The sequence below is a fragment of the Nicrophorus vespilloides genome, unplaced genomic scaffold (assembly GCF_001412225.1).
Source record: "Nicrophorus vespilloides isolate i.1.1-1 unplaced genomic scaffold, Nicve_v1.0, whole genome shotgun sequence".
In the NCBI taxonomy this organism is placed as follows: domain Eukaryota; kingdom Metazoa; phylum Arthropoda; class Insecta; order Coleoptera; family Silphidae; genus Nicrophorus; species Nicrophorus vespilloides.
Genome location: NW_017100110.1, coordinates 587,996 through 607,377, shown reverse-complemented (window position 1 = coordinate 607,377; position 19,382 = coordinate 587,996). Strand labels below are relative to the sequence as shown.

At 28.9% G+C, this 19,382-nt stretch overlaps 1 protein-coding gene across 1 annotated transcript in view; it reads right to left on the bottom strand.

Moving 5' to 3' along the window:
* Positions 1-19,101, bottom strand: part of LOC108568442 — a 28,841-nt gene extending 9,740 nt beyond the window's left edge. The window contains exon 1 of the mRNA XM_017929528.1: positions 18,992-19,101. Within this exon, the coding sequence (XP_017785017.1) occupies positions 18,992-19,101 (110 nt within the window). The remainder of the gene's footprint in view (positions 1-18,991) is intronic.
* Positions 19,102-19,382: the final 281 nt, after the last annotated feature.

Here is a 19,382-nt window from a genome sequence, read left to right as displayed (position 1 = left end):
TAAAATGAACATCCAAGTACTTAAGCGTTTTAATCTTCCAGAAAGTTGATCGCAAACCTTTTCCACTGTCATTATTGAAAAAAAGCTGGTGCAGTCTCCTATTGGCGATGTATCATGGTGTACCCTGGTGTATTCTTCCAATGATTGAAATATCCACAATTGGATACCGTATGTAGAAACTGGTTTTAGTATAACTTTGTACACCAGCAAAAGCAGAATTTTAGAGCAAACTTTTCGAATATCATTAATTAAATTATTATCTATTGAAATCCAATACATCATACTTTTTACAAATCCAAATTTATAAATATCATCATAATTTATGTCTGCCTCGGAAGAACCTATAGTTGCACAAGTGTGTGTGAGTCAGAAACATGCAATGTATAAATTTATATAAACAAAAATATATAATTTTAAGTAACGCCTTAAATGACTTTTTGGACATTATTGCTACTTTTTATAACTGTAATCAAATGCTTAATAGTTATTTAAAAATGCAAGGGATTTTTTCAAGAACTACCAAATACAGTCAAATAAAATCGAAAATTTATTACATGGTGATGTGTTGACGTAACATATAGAATTATCACATACAATATTATGTCATTTTTGTGTTTGGAAAAAACTTGAATTATTTATAAATAAACGTAATTTATAGTGCGTTCTCAGGTGATAAGTAAATAGGTTAATTTAGAGGTTTTTAGGCTTTGGGTAGACCGCGTTATATCGGATAGAAAGAGCTAATATCCTCGTTGTATATTTAAAATAACGACAAATATTCATAATTTAAGTAAATTTTTGTATATTGTGTGTTTGATGTAATCTATTATTGTATAACTAAATACAAAGGTCAATTGATTAAAGATATAAATAATTTTAAAAATGACAATTATTAAAATAATAACAAAATTAGCCTTTTGCAGATCAATTTGTTTTTATTTTTTTATTATATTATTTTGTTTAGTTTGTAGTATGGTGATTTGTTGCAATAAATGTTGTTATTATTATTTAACAAATTATTTAAAAAACGAAATGTTCATTGTGAGAAATAGTTGATGTAATATAATATGATTTTAATGGTAAAATTAATTACAAATTCGAGTAAGTAGCTCAGTATATAACGATTGTTGAGTTCCAAAGAGATTCCTTATTAATTACCTCAAACGCAAACATCAGAACGTGAAATTTGATTTTTAGTTTTAGCGGAAAGATGGTAGAAAGTTTCTGCTCTGAATGAAAAATATAATTGGGCCAATTTTGATTTGCGCACCGGCGCGCTATGTGGATTTCTTCTTCAGCAAACGGGAGAAGAAGAAATTAATGAATTAATTAAGCACCCGTGGCGAAATGGAAATGCTCGTGCGAAAACCCATCGCAAACTTCCACCTAATTAGGTTATAATTACGGCCAATTAATCGGAAGCCGACCATACGCACTTCCAATTTCTTCATTTGCATACACTCACGATAATATACCAATAAAATCAGTTTCTAATTAATTATTTTTATGTATAAATCAACTAAAAATATGTTTATGTTAAGTATATTTATTTGATTGTCACTATTATTTATAGAGTTGTTACTTTCTTTTTGTTTATTATTACTTTGCAAATTATGTTTTTTTTAAAATACTGTTACCAATATTATTATTATTATTAAATGTACAAGAGTTTAAGTAATATAACAATTATGCACAATATTGTACAATCTGATTGAATCGTCTCCATGACAACCGTCAAGCTACCATGGTTACATGATATTTTTACAAACAAAAGGCTGCGCCACTTCTACGATACACTCCAGTTTATGTTTTCACATCTTTTTGACATGTGGTACTGTTAAATTTGCGGATTTTGAAAACCACAGAAGGCGAATGAACACCGGCAATCGATCGCAATCTTAACGGATCGAACTGTGCCTATCTTTTCATCCTCCTTTTGATCGCACGCACTTTGTACCAAATGGACAATACCTTATAATTCGATTGCTGCTCGTAATACTCCTATGTTTTCTTCGACCCGTGCTGGTCCTGCTCACCACGTTGGACATTTCTTCAGCGGGTTCACCGAAATATGATGACCCAAAACGCCGATAATAAAGTCGCACAAGAAACACACGAAGAAGCACCGATTTCTTTCACATTGTCTCCGACTCGAGCGCGATGCCAAGTCTGCTGTCTAATTGCGTTTCGAGCAATTAACAAAGTGGAAGAAGCAGAAAACGTTTGCGAGCTTGAAGCGGGAGCGAGACGAAGAGAGATGCGAAAAGCATAAAAAAAGTGGAGTTGCACAACTTTGGGTTTGATGTTGTTTCCTTCTGGCCGGTGCGGTTCGTTGCACAGTTAGAACGGTACTGGCCTTTGAAGAGCTCGAAGAATGTTCTTCTTAAGAAAGTAAGTGAACTAATCTTCGCCGTTGCCGCCGCCACCACCGTTTCTTTCGCAGCGGCGCGAAATTTCTAACATCCACCACCACCACCACCACCAACAATAACAACAATAACAACACTCATCAATCAGTTTCGGATGCTGTCTTTCTACCAATTTAGTATCTCCATTGTTTCCAATTTTCACAGTAAAACGATACTATAATTAGATTAGACAAGAACGCGGGCCGCACTTGGCCCGTTCCTTTATTAAATGCACATTTTTGTAAACTTTGGTAAAATCAAACATTTCTCAAAATTGGATGGTGTGCTAATATAGAAGTACGTTCATTATTCAAAATTTGTTTTATGGTCTTTTATTCTAATCATTTATAAGTTTACAGTAATTATGAATATACATACCAAGTACACTCAGTAAAACTTTCCAAATCTTCAACAAAGAATGCATATAGTCATATTAGTTACTTCAAATTCAGAACTACTACTAAGGTTTCTTACTTCCCAGGTGCTTGAAGAATATATTAATTTCTTTTGATTGTTCTAAGATGATTAACTTATTTTTTTAATAAATACTTTAATAAAACGTAGTATTGTTTTACAAATATAATATGGAATGATCTGGGTATCATTCGATTGGATGCATTTTATGTAATTCAATTTCTTTATTTGTACCTTCCTGTTGAGATGGAGCATATGAGGTTGAAATGGCAAGATCGCTGGGGTTGATAGACAATTATGGGAATTTGTTATCAAGTCCATTTAAACGTCGTTCAAAACGTCGAATAAAGCTGTTTTTTATCGAGTATATAATGAATGTATTTTGTTCAAAGTGGTTTGTATTTTTATTTTCAAATCAACTACTCAATTTCTACACCAGTAGTGTATGTTACTTTTATGTTACTACTTCCCCCTTTAAAAAATATAATATAATAAATGTATACATAGAAAATTGATAAAATTATTATTGTTCTTATTTTTAAAATAATGTAATAGTAATAATAGTTTTCAATTTTTTTTGTATATTATAAGGGTATTTTCCTTCGAAAATAAAATGTGAAGAGCTATAGGTAGTTTTTCCGTTGTTCAGGTATTTGTCAAAATTGGATGTCAAACCTCCTTCTAGTGCTAACGTAGAAAAAGTACTTTCCTTATTTTGAATTTGATGAATGTGTCGCAAGTATATAATAAAATTTAAATGTTATGACAGTAAATTTTCTAACACGCTAGTTTTAATTTTATGTAACAAAGTAGATCTTAACTGTGGATTGCGGATTGTTTTGCAGTCTTCTTTTAGCGAATGTTGTTTTTGTTTTGCGGAGTGAATCGATTTCCATGCTGCCTTCCACCAATTACCCTTTTGTTCCACACAAAACAAAACAAAAAAAAATGCACGTAACGAGACAATGCAAAACAAAAGAAGAGCAAAGTTGTGAATGGTTTGCTGGCGATGGTGACCGCGATAAATGCAGGATTGGAACGTAATTTCGGACTTCCTCCCCAGCACATATCGTTACATAACACAAAAGGAACAAACATTTAACAAACAAAAATAACATTTACATATGTGTAATAGTTTTTTTTTTAATTTGAAACTATAACCATGAAAACGATTTCTTTCAAATGAAATTAACCAATCAGACTTATGGTACTCCAGTTTTCATGCATTATTCAAATTGGATAATTGCGAATCGCTAAGTGCGGAGATTTGAAAGTTGGGCGAATGAAATTAGAAACGTTTTCGAAAACGGAAACGCAAACGCGCGCCGGATCAATTTCGCCGGATCGACTGCGCGACGCTGTTAGCCGTTTTGCGGAGAATACTTTTCCTAATTAAATTAATTACCATTTTGCAAACATTTCCCCTCTCCGCAATTCTCGCGAATTAATAGTTTCTCGGAATAATTACGCTGTTTTTTTTATTTATTTTCATTTCAATTCGAACGATCTGCTTTTTCCTGTAACAGCTACCATGGCAACAAACAACATGACTGTAACGGGTATTTTTTCAAACGTCTGTCATCTGTCGATGGTTTCATTAATTTATTTGTCACGTTTATCAAAGAAAAACATAGAAATATTTCACTTGCATATAAATGTATCTTGTAATAAATTTAGTTTTATTTCGAACTATTAGCTTTTGTACGCAGAGATTCAAAGTGTGCTTAGTGAAAACTCCTGTTTGTTTGACACATTTTCTCTTTTGTTTCTAAATGCCATTTACATCCATTCGAATCACAGAGAAATTGCATTTGTTCCAAACTAGTTTTTGTTTTAAATATTCAATTTGTTATTACTCTAACTAATATGATTATTTTAATTTAATATTATTATATTTAATTCATACTGTTAATAAGATAAATATGATTTTAGATAAAATGTTTGCTTTCTAATTCAATTTTTTCTGTACACTTACGATTTTCCTCAACTTTTGAGTAATTGGGAAGTTAGGTAAATCCCATCGCAATCCTCCACTTTTACCGAACCGATTTTGATTGATGCCGTCCGCAATTGCGTTCGATGAGAGCAGTTGCGTACGCGTAACTGAAATCTGTTTGATTGGAAATCGATGTGCATCTCTTTCCCTCTCATATTTCCAGTGTTTCATTTTTCCTTTTCTATTTGTTATTCCCTCTTCCATTATTATTGGATTTCTAGGTTGACTGGTTTTCCTCTGTCACCGCGTCATTTGTTTCTATCTATATATTTCCCCCCTCTCATCATTCGGAAAGCTCTCGAAACTGCACCCCATTTTCACATTTTCCAAATACAAAAATGTACACATTTTTCTCCATTTCAGTAAATAAATTCTCGTAAAACTTGTTTTATAACAATGATTAAATCTTCCGTTCTGTACATTACTTAGTTATTATATAAATTAAAAAAGCCAAAGATTATACCTTAATAGAAAACAATATCTTTACAAAAATATTTCTTTTTTATTAATGTAAAATATACATTTTTTCCTATTTCATATGGTTCCATTGTAATGTGAACAAGTACAGTAATTTTATGTAATATGACATTATTCAGATCGCAGTCGTTATTATATAGAATACATTAATATTTTAACGTTGTATCTGAAAATTAAATCCGAACTTTAAAGCTTTATTTTTACGTAAACATATTAACTTAAAATAGTTATCAATTAGTCTCAATTAGTAAGTTTAAAATTGGTGTTAAAATGTTAAATAGTAGAGAAATGTATTAAATGATGAAACTAAAGAATTGCAAAATTAAAAAATGTTTATAGTGAAAAAAAGTTATTTTTTCAATTGTTGTTAAAATGTTAAATAATAAATATAATGTTAGATAATAGACAAAGTTTTCCATAACTAATTTCGACAGGTAATAACTTCCGCCAATATCCCGCACTATTTGAGACCGAACTAAAAATACGACATTAAAACTAGTGACACTTGATTGTATAAAAGAAGAAAAAAACGATCATTTATGTACAGAGAGAAATAATTTTGTGAATATTGAATTCGAACTTAGCATATAATTGCTTTATTTGTAATTCTATGAAAAAAATAGTTATTTATTAGAATAACCAATTCTAGACTTCATCGGAAACATCTCTGCTACTTTAATTGAACCAATTGCATGGCAATCTTATATCGATGTTTTCTATTGTGTAAAATAATTGCGTGCAAGTGTTAAATAATTAACACGCAAACACGTTTGCGTGTCGGAAAGCCGTTTAATTATTTAATAGATAATTCAATTTGCTGAGGATCGTTTGAAGAAGGATATGATGGAACTGCGCTGAACATTCTCATTCCCGCCGCATATCTCGCTCATTAGCAACATTCTAAAAGGAAACAAGTAACCTGGAACAGAGCGGCTCTCCTAAATGGTAGCAAGGAAACTATACAGGCTTTGCAGCTTTCACCGGGATCGTTGTTTGCTGGTACTATTTGACTGCGTGTAGCTGCCGTATAAATAAATCAACGAACGCAAGCACCATTAAAATTAATCTAGTCTGATTGTTAAGTAAATGCTGCTATAATTATGCTAATAATCGCAAGAGCCGAGGAAAACAGGACGAAATGTTCATTAAAAATCTATATTCTATTCGAAACGGAACGCTCCAACCGGAAATCGCGCTTACCACACCGATTAATGCATTAAACGAACGTCCTTTCTTTTGTCGCATTTCATTTCTTTTAATTAATAATAGCCAAAAAAACTGTTTTTTTTTCAATTTTGTTTAAATTGTTAAAATGTTTAGCCAACTGGAACGAAAACAAGTAACTAGAAAACAATTATAGAAATCATTTCAAACGGTGTATAATCGCACAGGAAATCAAGTTTTTTTTACAGAACAATTAAATTTTAATCGAAATTATATTAGAAAAAATAATCGAAAACAAATAAAGTAAACTATACACCTTAAAATAATCCAAATAATAAAAACAAGTGCAGTCATAATAGCATGGTTAACGTTACCTCTGATAACGAAGATTCGATAGAACGAAACTCGCAATGTCGATAAATTATCTAGAGGATACAGAGAAAACGACAGTTAGAAATTTATTGATCGCGGAAGATGATGGTTTTCTGTGGAAGATTTAGAAAACCTTGTTAGCAACGAGGACAAAGAAAATGAAGACGAATTCCTGTTGATAATAATTAACAACGAAAGATTTAAGGAGGTGATTACATTGAAAACGTTTTATTTAATTTTTAGTTAAAATGATCCTGATTTACTATAATTTAAGTAGAAACTAAACTTTAAATCAGCAAACACAAATTATATTTAATAAATTAGTACACAAAATTATACTTGTAGATATAAATAATCAGTTTGTACCCTTAATCATGGTAAAATCTCTTTTTATGCGGTTTAAGGTCCTCGCTTAGTCCGATTTTGGGATATTGGTGAAAGCAGTAGCCGCTTTAAGTGAGGCTGTACCAATATGTAGATTTCTTAGTTTTATTTGATTCGCTGAAATATTTGTTTTTTTATGAAAATGTATGCAAAAATATGAATTTATTTAAAAAGTGGTCATTTTTTATTTTAAAATCATTAAAAAGCGATACCAAGCTATATTTTTTCCAACATTTAACGCATTATCGTATTTATAGAAAATTTTGGAACGGAATTTTCAAACCTCGCTTAAACGGATTATGCTCGTTAAGCGAGGTTTGAAAAACAAATGAACTTTTTTATAGACGACAGTAAATAATTACGAATAAAATAAATGCAAATAACGAAGAATAGTACATCTTGTATGAATATCCAAATCAGAATGGAAACAATGCAATGAATATTCCCAAAATAAAACAGTATCAAACAAGCTATGAATTTCGCAAAAATGTTAAGTCAATAAATTTAGGTGACAATTGCTTTGTATTCGAGGACTGTTTTAGTATTTACGGTGTATTTTTAGCATGAGTTAAGTATAGTACTTTACTTGAATTTATTACCAACATTTTAAATAGAAATTCTTTTATATACATTTTATAGTCAATGTAGACAATACCATGAAATATTTTCGGTATTAACTAATATTCAGTCATAAATAATTACTTATTTATTTATACATTTTTATTTGTTTGTTTAGATCCCTAAAACCTACGTTATTCAACCTTTTTATCCTGGGATTGGTGAATAAATGAAAAATATATAAATAAAAACCAAGCTACATAATATTTAGCAATAAATATTTTCACCCAAATGGTCTAGCTGTTTAATTTTAAATTATATATATTATTCATTTATTCTATTATTGTTTCTAAAAATACTCTAAAAGGTAATTATCTTACTAACTACTCACTAAGGATAATTGTCAATTAATTAGTATCCATTACTACTATAACTTTTTTCTGAAATTACTACTTGTCAAGAATTATTAACACGATAATAACTCTTAATTAAATGATAAATATTTATTAATCATTTTAAATGAATACATTTTATAAAAGAAAGCTGCTTTAGACCATAACTTTATTATTCTATATTTGTAATATTAAATATGGAATATTCATCATATGTAGGAGCATTGAAAAAAAATTCTAGTATTTTGTATGTCCGTATTTTTAAGATAATTTCTTTATTTTTATTAAATTCTATAATATTATGTTTTATTATATTTATTATGTAATTACTTGTGTTTTTTGATAAACCTCTCATAGTGCATATGATATGTTCAGATTTACTATAGATAATTTGATAATTTTAAGAAAAACTAATGGATTAGTCCGTTTTCAAACAGTTCACAATATTGCGACTATGTGAGGTATTTCTAAATAACATATTTGTAAAATGTTTTTCTGTCCAATTAAATTTTATTTATATGCATTTAATTCGTTATTAATGGGATTTAAAATTATTTCTTTTAATTGAGATTTTAACAATTTATTATTGTATTTTTTTAAATCGAGTTATGGACAACATTCCATTAGAATTAAGCTTTGTTAAAAACCTTATAAATAGACAACAGTTCATTGAAATAAAGCATGCCTGCAGACTAGTTACAACAATGAAATGTTCTATATTTGGCCATGTTATCCTGGATGAAAAAAGCATTTTGGAATTTGCAAAGAAAATCTCGACACAGATCGAGAGACGAATACGGAACGCGTAGCATTCCGGCCCAGTCCAATTTTATTGCCTTCATTAATCTGACAAGAAGAACACACTGAATCACATTTAAATCTAGCAAGGCGCGTTTTCGTATGCCGTTACTTTTCCCGTACGCAATTATAATGCGTGCGTCCATCCGCAGTTTGCGAATTTTCCACCTGGAAAACTACCGCCTTCATATAGCTTGCAAAAAAATATGGACAAGATGTGAAAGAACTTTCCTTTCTGCATCGATTTCATAATATCACTGCAAGCAATCAAACAGTATCGTCGCATTAATATTGATTCGTTTTATTTATTTCTCATTTTTAAAGGAGGGTGAGCAATGGCCGGCAACATGTTACGACAGCTTTCGAATCATTATTTTTAGAATCGATTAAAATTTGAAAACACCCAACTTTCTTCTCTCATCTGATTGTAGTAAATATATACACTTTGCGATCAATCAATAAACAATATTACCTTGAAAATGTAAAACAAACTAAATTTTAATTGAATAAAATAAAATTAAGTACTATAAAATAAATACATAAGTATAATTTGATACATTTAACGTGGTTTTAATGTTCTCGGTTAGTCCGGTTTCAAACAAACCGCACTATTGTTTTTCATAACTTCATAATGAAAAATATTAATTTATTGGCCACACTTATATAGATTTTAATTTAAAATAAATTGTAAATGATAAAAAAACAATAATATTAATTAAAAAATAACAGTCTAAGTCTTTCCGCTGATATTATTTATAGTTTTATAAAAAGAGTTGTAGAAGAAAACTGTTAATAACTCAAGTGAAATCATTGTACGTGAGTTCAATCAGAAGACTTTTAATAATTATGTACGTATTACCGAATGTACGTTATGTGAACGCTGACTGTATACATCTTCAGTACAACGAACCCATAACACACACTCTGTAGAGTCGCGATTTTCCGGAACGGGAGAGTCTCGCGAGAAAAGAAAACGTTTTTTTTTTCATAACTTCTTTCGAAAGTCGACTCTGTTTTTGCTATCATAACACATAATACTACGAATGAATTATGCAACGGGCGCGTATACAAGTTTCTAAAAGATTAAATATTCAATGTAATGTTAAATACAATAATACCTCTCATAGTGCGGCTTCGATCAGTCCAGTTAAAATTTCAATGCAAACTAAATTTTAAAAAAATAGTACAAAAATTATATTTTTTGTGTGAGGTTTTAAAGTTCTCGGTTAGTCCGGTTTCAAAAATTGGGATGGAACTAATTACTTATTCTTAGATCAATTATAGTAAGCAGTTCTAATCTAGTGTGTTAATAATAAGGATATTATGCAAAACAATAAAAGTTATCATATAGCACACTCTTAATCAACTAATGTCAGCCAATTATATTAAGTAAACTTATTTATTTCACTTTTTTGTCATAGTATATAATTGGTGTGTTAAATCTCTTTCCATCATTAAATGCACCTGTTAAGAAAATAAATATTAGCATTGCTTAACTTAAGAAAATTTCTATCTGATAATTTCCTACATTAATCAACTACCAGGTAATTGACTCTTTTCTGCTCTGCTTTATTTTATTTTATTTACAATCTATCCTATTAAGTAAAATGTAATTGCGATTGATTTTAATTGTATGAACTTTCCTCATGGATGTTTACTGTCGCTATGTAAACGCGTATATTTTGCAATTGAAAATGTAAAATCAGCATGCTAAATATTGGTAGTTAAAATGCTTTAACGTCTTTGTGTAAGCGCACAAATGTACAATAGGTTATTAATGTTAATTTGTATTTGTATATTCTTAAGGAACCATTTTCTTGGAGTTTTTAATGATTTAAATATTAATTTTGCTGCTTGAAATTATAGTAGTTATAAAAAATACAAAGAATTGTCACTAAATATAGCAAATTATTAAAATGTATTAATTGATAATTGTGGTTTACTTCTGAGTATATTTTTGTTTTCAAGTCTATTTTTAGTTGCTTTCCTTTCGTTTTAAATCGTGTAATCTTTCCAGGTTAATGTTCCATCTAGATTCACCGATTTATTTTCGTTTACTGTTACTTTCCATTTATGAGCCATTATTACAATTTGTAATTATATATGAAAAGAGGAAATAAGGAGATAGATATAAAAATACATTATACAGTCATACCTTGATTAACAAAGAAAATAATTCAATGTTTAAATTATACTTTCTAGAGGTAAGAATATATTATGGTCATATTAAGTTTACTTACTAAACAGAAAAAAACTTCTTCTTAAAAACAGATACTTTATTAAAGAAAAGGCAATATAGGTATCACCCGACTTACGAACTAGTTCCGTTCCAAAGGGTTGCTCGTTAGTCGAATTTGTTCGTAAGTCGGGGGAATTTTAAAAATTTCAAAATATTCTTATCTTACCACACTTTATCATGGTTTTTACTTTTATATATGTTAAATTCCGTATTACTGACAGCATACATTTGAAAAAATAAATTAAAATCCTTGTAACAAGTTAGAGCTTTTAGAATTTTGTTTGTAAGGAGATACCTGTATTACATACAACAAAAAATAAAATGACGACAATTCAAAATACGAATATAATTTTTAATGTTTATGCATTTCTCTTATTCATTTAAAAGTTAATCTATATGAATTTATTGCATCTAACATTTATCGTATAAAAAAAATACTCTTCTTAAATCTTGACATTTTTCACCGATAAAAAAGAACTTCTTTAAATTTGTTTTTTTTTGGCTTAGTTGGTAACAAGTTTTTCGAAATTTGAAATGCGTATTTAGATTTATTCAGTTATAATATATAGGATGTACCAAAAAGAGGGCCGAATTGTTTGTGTTTCTATATAAAACACCCTATACATAAGGTTAACCGAGGTATTACTGTATATTCGTCTATTATTCTTTTTCATTTAAAAATTAACCTATATGAATTTATTGCATTTAACATTTATCGTAGAAACAAACACACTTCCTAAATCGGGACAGTTTTCACTGAAAAGTTTATTTAAATTTAAAATTGGGTATTTCGTTTTATCGAGTTATAATATATAGGGTGTACCAAAAAGTGCGCCGAATTGTTTCTGAATTAAACACACATAACGCTAACATTATATTTGCAAAATATTACATAATCTTTAAGAAATTTTTAAAACTAATAGAAAATATGGTTTGTCGATTTGAATTATATTTTTGTAGAATAATAATGTCCACACATATTTGTCCTTGGATTTCAGTAAAAAAAATAATATTGATCAAAGATTACTTTGTAATGTTTGGATGAAGGATCTGTAGTTCCTACAAATTTGAGAGTAATTCAAATACGTCTTAATACCACTTATTATATTTATTTCGAAATAACATCTTGGGCACTAGAGAGTTACGAGATAGACTGATATTCGTCGATAGATCAATAAACATTGTCAATATGTATCAATAAACAGATACAAATTATATATGATTAAAATATTGATATTGGATGGATGAAATAAGGACAAAGTAAAACCTTTCAAATTCGCAACTGCCTCCCATCGTAGACCGTATAATTTCCGTGATTAATTGTAATTGCGAACGTTGTGTACGAGCCCAAATTCCATTAATTAAACAAACGCTCGATTTCTTCACACCGAAGACTTTCTAACAAACAAGAGCCACGGCAATAATTATCTTCGGCCCGCTTTGTTCAATTAAACACGTACAGAAGCGAGGTACAAACATCTGCATCTGACAAATATCCATGTCATCCGCATCGGATCGGTGGACCGTTGCGCAACTGTTATTAGCATTGTTATTGCATGAAATAAAAATCAAGTAAGTCTTGAGGCAATTGACGCAAAATGTGTATTTATATATATGGATTAGATTAAGATAATCCAAGTGAACGACGGAAAAAGGAAACCAAATGATTTAATGGTAACAGCAGAGTTACGTTTCAATCGATTCGCGTTGCGCAACGTTTTCCCGTCGTCCAAATGCGGTCTATCCCCCATCCAAATTGCTTCTGCTTCTTATGCAATCTGTAGTCTATACATAAAACGGATTGTTCTCAGCTCTGCTCGTTATATTCCCGGAAATTCACAATTGATCGTTACGGTTGTTATCATGCATAAATTTTTTATTGAAAATTCCTTGAATCGAGATAAATTGCAGTAATTATTTTTGCGCACGTGGATTCATTATTTTGGTGGCCGTGTCGCTTCGATTCGAAAATAATATCGCTTGGGTTTTGTTTTTTGTTTGTCTGCATCGCAAATCCATCCGTTCCAGATTTTCGGTGGCCCAAATTGTGTGTCGGAAATGGTGGAAATTGTTATTTCGATTGCGATCGGCGAAGCGGAAAGGCTTGCCCGGGCGGAAATTAATTATTCGAAGTTTTGAACGAGTTTAAAAAATTAGAAATAAACACAGGCGCCTACCATCTGTCGGTGAAAGCGCGCAACTTTCGTTGATACTTGGGTTGCCTACAACTCACTTAAGAATTTTCTATTGATTTAGTCTGTATGTTATTGGAAGTATTATAAAACTACAGCGAAAAAGGGCAAAACCACTATAAACTGGAAAAGCAAAATATTTAATACATTTAAATATAACTTTTGTTTTGTTATTTTTAAATTTGAAAAATGCATAGCATATATACATATACCGTATGTTCTGAGATAAAGTTGACTTTTTCTCAAATAAAAATTATAATTTTAAGTTTGGTTATTATAGATTAATATCAAATAAAATTAGGACTACCAATGGAATTGCATTGACTTAAAAATCTAAATTAAGTTATTCAAAAGTTTCGGTGAAAATACTAAACAACATGAAAATACTTGCAACATGCAAACAAGAAGATGACAATGAACTCCAATTTGAAACAGGTTAGAAAGCTGGATTATGTTTATATTTGAACAATTTAATGATGTTTATAATGATCAATCTGTTCATGTAAAAATAAAAACTACAAAACAAACTTTGCTGTTGATACTAATTTGTAATAAGAAATGTCTCAATTTCATGTACCAATTATTCTTGGTTGGTATTTATACACACATCACTAAGTTATTATCTTATCAAAATATGATGTATTTCAAATTTATATTATTATCTGACAGGGTAAGATTAGTTAATAATAAATATTTGTTGTGTCTGCTATAGATTAAGTGTATAATCTATTGAAAAACAGTTTAACTGTTTCGAAATACTGAGTTTACATATTACATTTATTATTATTATTACAAAACATATAAAATAATTTATTTACTGTTAATATACATTAAATATAGAAGAATTTTTTTAAAAAATATATACTAATTTGAAACTAACTAACTAACTTACCAAATTATTTTTTCTAAGAAAGAAAACTTTCTACTTTATCTTTATTTTTTTAAGTTGATAAGTATTTGAATAAAGTTTCCTCTTGTTATTGCTTTTCATAATTTAAAGAATTTGGAAAAACATAAAATATATTGAAATATTAATACAATTATAATAATTTAAATAATAAAAAATGTTTGTAATAATTTAATGAAAATAAAAATAAGTTGTCGAACATATTTGATCTAAATCCGAAAATTATAATTTTGTTAATTTCATCGTCGAAATAAAGAGAAAAAATGCTAAAAACTTTTTACTTCACCCAATATAATACAAAATTATATTGGGTGAAAAAAGAAACAATTATTAATTAATCAAATTATAAATGATATTGATATATAAAAATAATATATATTTTTTTAAAATTCATCTTTACTAATTTCTTTACATTAATAAATATTTAAATAAAATTAATTATATCTTGCAATTTTATTATTTTCTTACACAATTCTTACTTTTCACAATATATAATAAAATAATAATATTTTAATTCCCATTCCAAACAACTCAAATCCAAAATTAAATCCAGATCCCGTCATTTCCGTTCCTTAACCTTCCGTAACTCCGAAATATCCATAAAGCGCCAAACATCCTTATACAAATTCATATGCCGTCCTATCCTTGACTACGGTCCCACTACTTTCCCAATGCCGAAATCCCGTCCTAAAAAACCTGACCGTATCCGAACGTTCCGCCCTTCGTATCCTCACCAAAATACGACATCCTCTACACAATCCTCCTATCTCCTTTACTCCAAAACCAGAATAGTCCCTATCCTTGACCGATACCTTTCTCTCTCCTTGAAATTTAAATCTAAACAGTCCAATATCGCCTCCATATCTAAATTATGTGCTCCTCGAAACCCAAATATCCTTCCCAAATTTAAAAATTCCACATTATCCCTGTTCAAATACCTAATCATTTATTTATAGAATGTATTCTTTTTTTTATTGATGTCTGGCCAATAAATTATTAATATTTATTGCAACAAACATAATACAAACTTAACAAAATAACATAATAAGAAAAATAAAACTAAACGGAATTCCTGAGGGCTACTAACTATATAACAATTTATATTTATAAACTGTAATAACATAAAATAGCCCTTTGATACAGTTGACTTTTTGATTTATGATATTTATATTGTATTGAAATTTATTTTTTAGTTTTACTGTTTCAATAAATATTATTATTAATAAAAATAATTTCTTAGCCAAGTAATAGAACATAACATACATTTGTTATATAGACAAAAATAGAAAGGGAATAATTATAAAAAATTAATAATAAAACAAAATATGTAAAGATTCTCCATATTTAAGTTTATTTCCATATTTTGTATAAAACTGAATTTGTTTTTTCAATATATATCTATTTTCAATATATTATTGTTATTATTATAAGAGAATATGTTAAAATTTGATTTTAAAGTATCTGTCGCTGAGTTGTCGCGTATCCAATTAAAATAGTGCTAATATCCTAAATATTGGTCAAAAAGATCACAGTTCATTAGCCAGATGTATTTAGTTTATTATTTACAATTGTTGTTTGTTATACTTTTCTTTATAAATAATAATTATCTTTAATACAACAGTCACGCAAAATAATAATCATTTTTATGTTTTCGCTCATTGCAACAAATCGAGGATTAAAAAGTTGCATTATGCGAACGACGTTTCGCATAATGTGTGATGAGAAGAGAAGTCCCGGATTGTGCATCTGCTACATCATTTTAAAAACTTGTGTACACATATTATTTATATTTTTTAATATATTAACCATCTTTTTTTGTCATATATGTTTGAACCGGACTATACTTTGCAAATATAATTTGTGTTTGCTGTTAATGCAAAACACAAATGTTTTGTGTCCAACCATTATTATAATATATAAACAAACTATGTACGCTTTTTATATAAACAAATATTAAAAGTATAAAGAGACCTCCACCAAGTCCCCGAATTGATACATGTAATATAAACTCATTTCACCGTAAGTGAATGAGAAAACAGTTCCGGGTGTTGACTACTCTAGTTAAATCCTAGTGTTGTTTATGATCACACATATTACCAAACTTGTGTAACATGTTATTTGTGCAAAATTTAATAACACTTGCATGTCTCCGAATAAAAAGCCAAAGAATAAAAATAACCATAGATGTGAATAGCAAAATCATTATAATTCAAGACCAAGTTATACTTTTTTTCCGGCATGGAATGCATTATCATATTTTACATTAGATTATATGAGGAAAACTGTTTCACTATACGAGTAAAAATCTGGAAATTTTGGAAATTTTTATGCTCGTTAAGCGAGGTTCTACTGTATATTTCTTTTAAAGCAGATTAGTTTTGTTAATAATAATATATATTATATAATCCATCTTGTTTATTTTTTTATTTAATTTATATCTGCTTTCTACTATTTCATTATTATTTTATTTTTAATGTGTTTACATGTCTATCATCACTTATTTAGTATTAGTGAAAGCATAATTATTGAAATGATCCATTATCAAAATCATCTGCTGTTTAGTAGTATCATATATTCTTGATTTTATTTTGTAAATTTATTTACAATTTATGTTGATTTTATAGTAACTTTCACTATAAAATGACCATGTGCGTAGATAAAGATTTTTTGTTTTAAATTTCTATTTTATGTAAATATTTAATGCACTTATGTTATATTATTATAATACAATTTATTAAATATTTTTCTCGTATTTTTTTAAATCATTTTCTATCAAACCTCTTCGTATTATTTTCATGATTAATAAAATACATTTAATAAGAAATTGCTATGGATAATTAAAGTGTTATTATATGTGTAATTTATAAAATAATATAAAACGACAATTTTACAATGTTATGTATATAAAATAACTAATATATATTGTTATATAGAATTTTCGCAATGACTCACATTCTTTTTTAATTATATAATGATGGAGTCTACAAAACGAAAGTGTACCGAACTCTAAAGTTTGAATATCTTTATCAATGTATCAATATGATTGTTAGTGATGCATTTCTGATCAATTAAAGTATTTCACAGAAACAACTATATAAATTATTCATGTTAACTCTTATATTACATACAAATAATTACACACAATAATGTGAAATAAAAACAACAGGGCAGAAAGACCTATTAATTTGATTTTATTAAGTTATTTTTGTTTAATTTGTAGTAATTAATGTTATTATTATTAATTATTGAAACAGACAATTTACCCAATGTACTTATTTTACAAAAAATAATGTTAATGTTCCTTTTAAATGCATAAATGTCGCTTTTGGGTCATAATATAATATTACAGTTATACGAAGATATATCGTTGATATATTATAAAGAGTTTTATAATGTTTTCAGAATAACCAAACTTTTACGGTTTTCGAAGCCCTTAACTCTTTGAGGGGCCAGAAATTCCTAAATTTTTAGACCCAACAAATTTTTAGACAACTGAATCAGGCAATCTTGTCAACTGAACTACTAGTTTTATATACACTAGTTGACATTTTAATATCAGATTAAACGTAAAATCATTTACAAATTAAATTATGATATTGATCGCGGTCCAAAAATCATACAAAATACATCACGTTTAGGTCTATTTGAAAGCAGTTACCAATGAATAAAACATTAGAAATGTCCATAGAATCTTAATGAAATATCGTAAAGTAAGGTTGTTCATTTCTAAATGTATACTAAAGGTTACAGCCATATAATACAATGGGTTTTTTACTTTATGAAAAATAAATGAAAAGTTTAAACATACAGCAGCAATACTTTGCATACTGTGGGTTATTCTGGTAATTCCGTCAATATCCTGGACTGTTTAAAATCGGACTAATCGAGGAACTAAACACATACAAAAATATATCTCACAGAAACAGAGACTTGACTATATAAAAGGGAAAAATGTGATCATTTATGTATACAAAAATACTTTGTACATTTTTATTTGAACATATTCATAATATAGTTGGTCATATTTGGCCCAACTGGCTCAACTTTGTAGTATTTTTTTAGAATTTAGTTTTAATTAAAATGAAATTTGTTTTGAAATTTTCATACCGGATTTTAGTAAATCTGATAAAAACCGCACTCTCTACGGTGCAAATGACTGTAAACGAAATTTATTTTATACATAGTCATATTTTGCAAAGAACTATATATTATGTTTTAGTAGTTTCAATTTAATATACTTTAGAAAATATAAATCTACATTCACTTACAATTATTTTTCTATTTAGATTATCAAAATATCTTTTTTTTTTTAATAATAATACTATTACTAATTGAGTTAGTTCAATTAGAAAAATGAATAACTAATATCCTCTATTCTAATAAATAATTATGTATTTAAAAAGGTTAATGTGCGGCAAGAATTTATTTATTTATCTCCACTTAGATCGGAGGTATAGCAATGCAACTAGAGCTGAAACTATTCGCAACGAGTTGAGATTTCGGAATTTATGGGGTCTCGAACGTTTGGGCAGTTACTTGAACTACTTGCAGGCAGGTTCGAAACCCGAAGTCTTTAGAACTATTTAAAGCAAGAGACCGGTTGTTGTTGTCGTTCCTCGTTTCTGTTTCTGAGCCGATGAACTTAAAAATTACAACTTTCTTGTGTACGATGGAAAGTATTTTCTCCTACCTTAAATCCGGACTGGAATCCACCAGCAAACGGACGCAATCCAAACACCCTCTGGCCGCAGCATAGTGCAGGGCTAAAGTGGTGTTCGTGTTCCTCTCGAGGGCCGGCATTTCGCTGAATTTCCTCCGGAAAACCTGGTCCTCCCAAAGCAGCCAACGCAGAACGTTCAAACGGCCAAACCTGCAACAAACAACAGCATGTAACGATGAATAAATTGAAAGATAATCAATAAATAAAAATACAAATAAGCTTCTTAATTGACTTTCTACGAAATACAAAAATGTACGCATGAAAATTTGCTTTCGAATCGAGAACATCTGTTGCTCCGGTAGAAACGTTTGACCTACTTATTTTGGGAGAACGCGCTCGTCTCTATCCATAAACCACCTTC